Source organism: Otolemur garnettii, unplaced genomic scaffold (assembly GCF_000181295.1).
Source record: "Otolemur garnettii isolate 467f Iridium unplaced genomic scaffold, OtoGar3 scaffold00083, whole genome shotgun sequence".
Classification (NCBI taxonomy): domain Eukaryota; kingdom Metazoa; phylum Chordata; class Mammalia; order Primates; family Galagidae; genus Otolemur; species Otolemur garnettii.
Window position 1 is genome coordinate 5,626,188 of NW_003852478.1, and position 3,694 is coordinate 5,629,881.

The 3,694-nt window shown below is 47.8% G+C and overlaps 1 protein-coding gene across 1 annotated transcript in view; it reads left to right on the forward strand.

Moving 5' to 3' along the window:
* The first annotated feature begins 223 nt into the window (after positions 1–223).
* The window catches only part of SPATA18 (spermatogenesis associated 18), a 33,594-nt gene continuing 30,123 nt past the window's right edge, over positions 224–3,694 (forward strand). The window contains exon 1 of the mRNA XM_012808074.1: positions 224–310. Within this exon, the coding sequence (XP_012663528.1) occupies positions 224–310 (87 nt within the window). The remainder of the gene's footprint in view (positions 311–3,694) is intronic.

A 3,694-nucleotide genomic window follows, 5' to 3' on the forward strand; every position in this document is an offset into this window, starting at 1 on the left:
GAGCCCGGAGCGCGCCGGCGGCCCAGGGCACCTCCCCCTGGCTTCCCGATCCCTGCCCGGCCAGACCCGACCGGGAGGATGGAAACAGCAGCCGCGCTCTGAGCCGCCCGGGAAGACAACACCCTTCCCACCCTATCACCCAGCGGTCCGGCGGAGACCCTCCCTCCCCTAACCCCCTCCACGTCTCGGTCTCCCGGCGCGGGGCCCAACAGAAAAGCCAGCGATGGCGGAAAACCTGCGGAGACTGGTCTCGCACGAGGCTTTACGGACGTTGCAGGCACAGTTAGACACCTGGCTGAGGGAGTACAACGTGAGTCCGGGGCGGGGGGGACCCCGGGGCTCGCCCTCCGCTCCCCGCACAGCCGTGGGCCGGGGGGTTTAAGAGCTGGAGTCCGCCGGTGGCCGCTCTGCAAAGCCCCGCGTCGGTGATTCCTAACGAGGACCTCGGCCTGGGAGCGGGATCGCGGGGAGGGAAGGACACTTGGGGGCGGTCCCCTTTTCTCCAGACTGCGGGCGCCCCGCGCTACTCCCGGCGTCCAGGGGAGCGGCCTTCAGAGGAGTGGTAACCAAGGACGCTGGCGTCCCTAGCAACGGGGGGAGCCCTGGGTCCTCCCGGGATTTGTCGGGTCTGCACCCTCTTTCCCACCCCCCTCATCGGGCAATCCATAAGCCTCCCTCGGATGATTTTTACTACACTCCTCCTTCCCCCTTTCTGCAAGTCTTCGCACTCTGAGGATACCCAGGAATTTTATCAGAACGGATTTGTATAAACATTACCTAGAAGTCAGTGAAATGGACGCTTTTTTAACATTGCGGGGGTCACCCGTGTGCTGGTCAGCAAGGCGATTAAGGCACAATTTCAACACGAGATTTCAGAAGGGTTGTTGCCCAGGCATTTGTAAGAAGCCAATAATCCTGTCATTAAACCCATAATTGCTCTTCAAATATCATTAATCCCTACCCCTACTCAGTTTCCCGTAATCTCCACCTCCACCTCCCACCGAAGTAGAACTGCCTTCTGAAGTTACTTCACAATCAGTCTCCTCTTACTTAGCGAGTAGGGCAGCGAGGCGGAAAGAACTGTGGAGGGGGCATGAACCCCCTAAATTCTAGGTCTGGCTCTGCGTGGAGTTAGCAGAATGATGGGGGCTATTTACTTAACCTTAAATGAGAGAGGTTAGACTAGACGCCATGTAAAGTTCCTTTTTGGATTTCAGTGTTTGAGTCCTCATCAGCTTGTTTCTGAGATTGCTGGTTATGAGCCCCCTGGGCCTCCCCATTCAGAGCTCAGGAAGTGGAGGGGGACTCTGAGGACAGCTACTGATTTCTCCCGAGCTCTCCTTTCTGGTGTTCCCTGTGTAGTCTCTTGCTCATTTTAGAGAACCATCCCTTCTCCATCAAGCAGTCAGGAAAATTAAAAATTCCCTTTTTATCACAAAGGATCTGTGTACCCCCCCACCAATTTGAAAGTACCTCGTCTCTACCCAGTCTGAGAAGGGTATGAATAAACAAATCTTAATACTTGTACAGTATTCACCCTTTTTTATTGCCCCATGTTTTATCTAAACTCCGAACTCTAAAATAAACAAATAAATGCATAAATAAATTGTTTGTCTTAATGTTTATCACAAATAACACTAGCATTTGGCTGGAAAATTCCCTGTAAATGCTGAGAAATGCCTTAGTTTATTGCATTTTCCGGTCTGGGAAACACACCCTTCCCATTCAATCTGACTTCTCCCTCCACACACTATGGCAGAGACCGTGCTCCCAGTGACAGTGTCTTTCCAAAGACACTTGCGGCTGTTTCCCAGGCTCCATCATTGTTCTTGAGCTCTAGGGCATCTCTGTGACATCTGCATCCTTCCGTCTCCACTCCTGCTTCATCTCCCCACATAAGTGGATGAATCTCATGTCTGTCTTCTGGGCCTGCTCTTATCTGAGCTCGTTTCTCTGACTGCCCACTGGACATTTTCAATTGTCTTCTTAAAGTCATATTGGTCTAAAGCTGAGTTTAGCCTCAACCCATGCCAGGACCATGGAGCCCTTCCTGACTTGGCATCATTGTGACGTACTCCACAGCCCTTTACCAGCACAATATGTAGGTTCTAACCTCAAAATTCACACAGAATCTGAACACTTTTTACCATCTCTGTTGTTACCGTTGTCCACCTTTGATCTTCTTTTACCTGGATTATTACAAAAATATTTATTAGTAACCCAAGGTGATTCTTTTAAATGGTGAGTCAGATCAAATTACTTCTTTGGCAAGACCCTCCAGACTTCCTATTTCCTTCCCCCAAATTTCCGACAATAGCCTTCAACGTCCTACTCAATTGGGATCATGACGTTTCTGACCTCATCTATTACTGTCCCCTTGCTCAGTCCACACCGGCAACACTGGCTCTCTTGCCCTTGAGTGGTGCTGCCCAGTGAACGCTCAGAGATGATGGACAAGTTCTGTGTCTGTTCCATCCAACGTGGGGATGTCTCAGAAAAAGAAAAAAAAATGGGGACTCATGGGCACTTGAAATGTCCAAGTGTGCGCTGAACAGCTGAATTTTTAATTTCACTTTGATTTGATTTAAATTCAAATAATCACATGTGGCTCATGGCTACTGTTCTGTCTTAGCACAGAACATGCCCGCCGCGCTCTTGTTTCAGGGAGTTTTGAGTTGGCTGTTTCCTCTGCTTGGAAAGCTTTTCACCTGCTGATATTTGAGTGAGACAGCAACATGTTTTCTTCCTTGGCTCCTTCAAATCTTTGCTTAAATGTCACCCTCTCAGAGAGGCCCACCTGACCATCCTGTCCACACGTGCAGTGTTCTACCCTCACCCCCATACTCACTGGCTTCTTTCCTGGCTTTATTTCTTCTATAATCCCTACATCTTTTACTTTTTATTTACTCATTTTGCTTATTCTCAGTTCCCCTTTCCCCTCCACTAGAATGTAAATTCTACAGGTCGAAGATATCTACCTTGCTCATCTCCCTGTTGTTTTCCCAGCACTTAGAATAGTGCTTGGCGCCCAGTAGTTGCTCAACAAATACACAATGACTGAATTACTGCCAGATGCCTGACTCATTTCTCATGTCCAGTGTAGAATTAAAAATTACTCTCAAATATCTTTAATTCAGCTTCTATTTAAAGTTGAATCAAAACTATAAGCCCCAATTTTCAATTCGGGGAGCAAGTGTGAGAATGTAAGTGTTGTTAACAACCAGTCTTTATGTAGCTAACGGGAGAGGATGAGAAAATGTCTATATGATAGGATAAAATTTCAGTAAACTCTCAACCTATTCTCTCACTTATCATTTATACTTACGGTTTTGGTCAACTGCTAAGTGCTTTCCTATGATACACTACAAGCTTGTGTACTAGTTCCAGGGACTTTTGACTTTAAACTTTAAGATGAAACGTATTCATTGTAGCAAACTGCACTTGTTAAAATGTTGGTTATAGAGAACTCTGTTTGCTTATTAAAAGCTGTACATTATGTTTGCTACAGAAAGTCAATTTTGCAGACTGTGACCACATTGGATCGATTCTAATTAACTAGAGCAAAATAAAAGACCATGTCTACTCCTTTAGAATTCAGGATGTGGGCTCGGCGCCTATAGCTCAACCGGCTAAGGCGCCAGCCACGTACACCTAAGGTGGCAGGTTCGAATCCCCAGCCCGGACCCGCCAAACA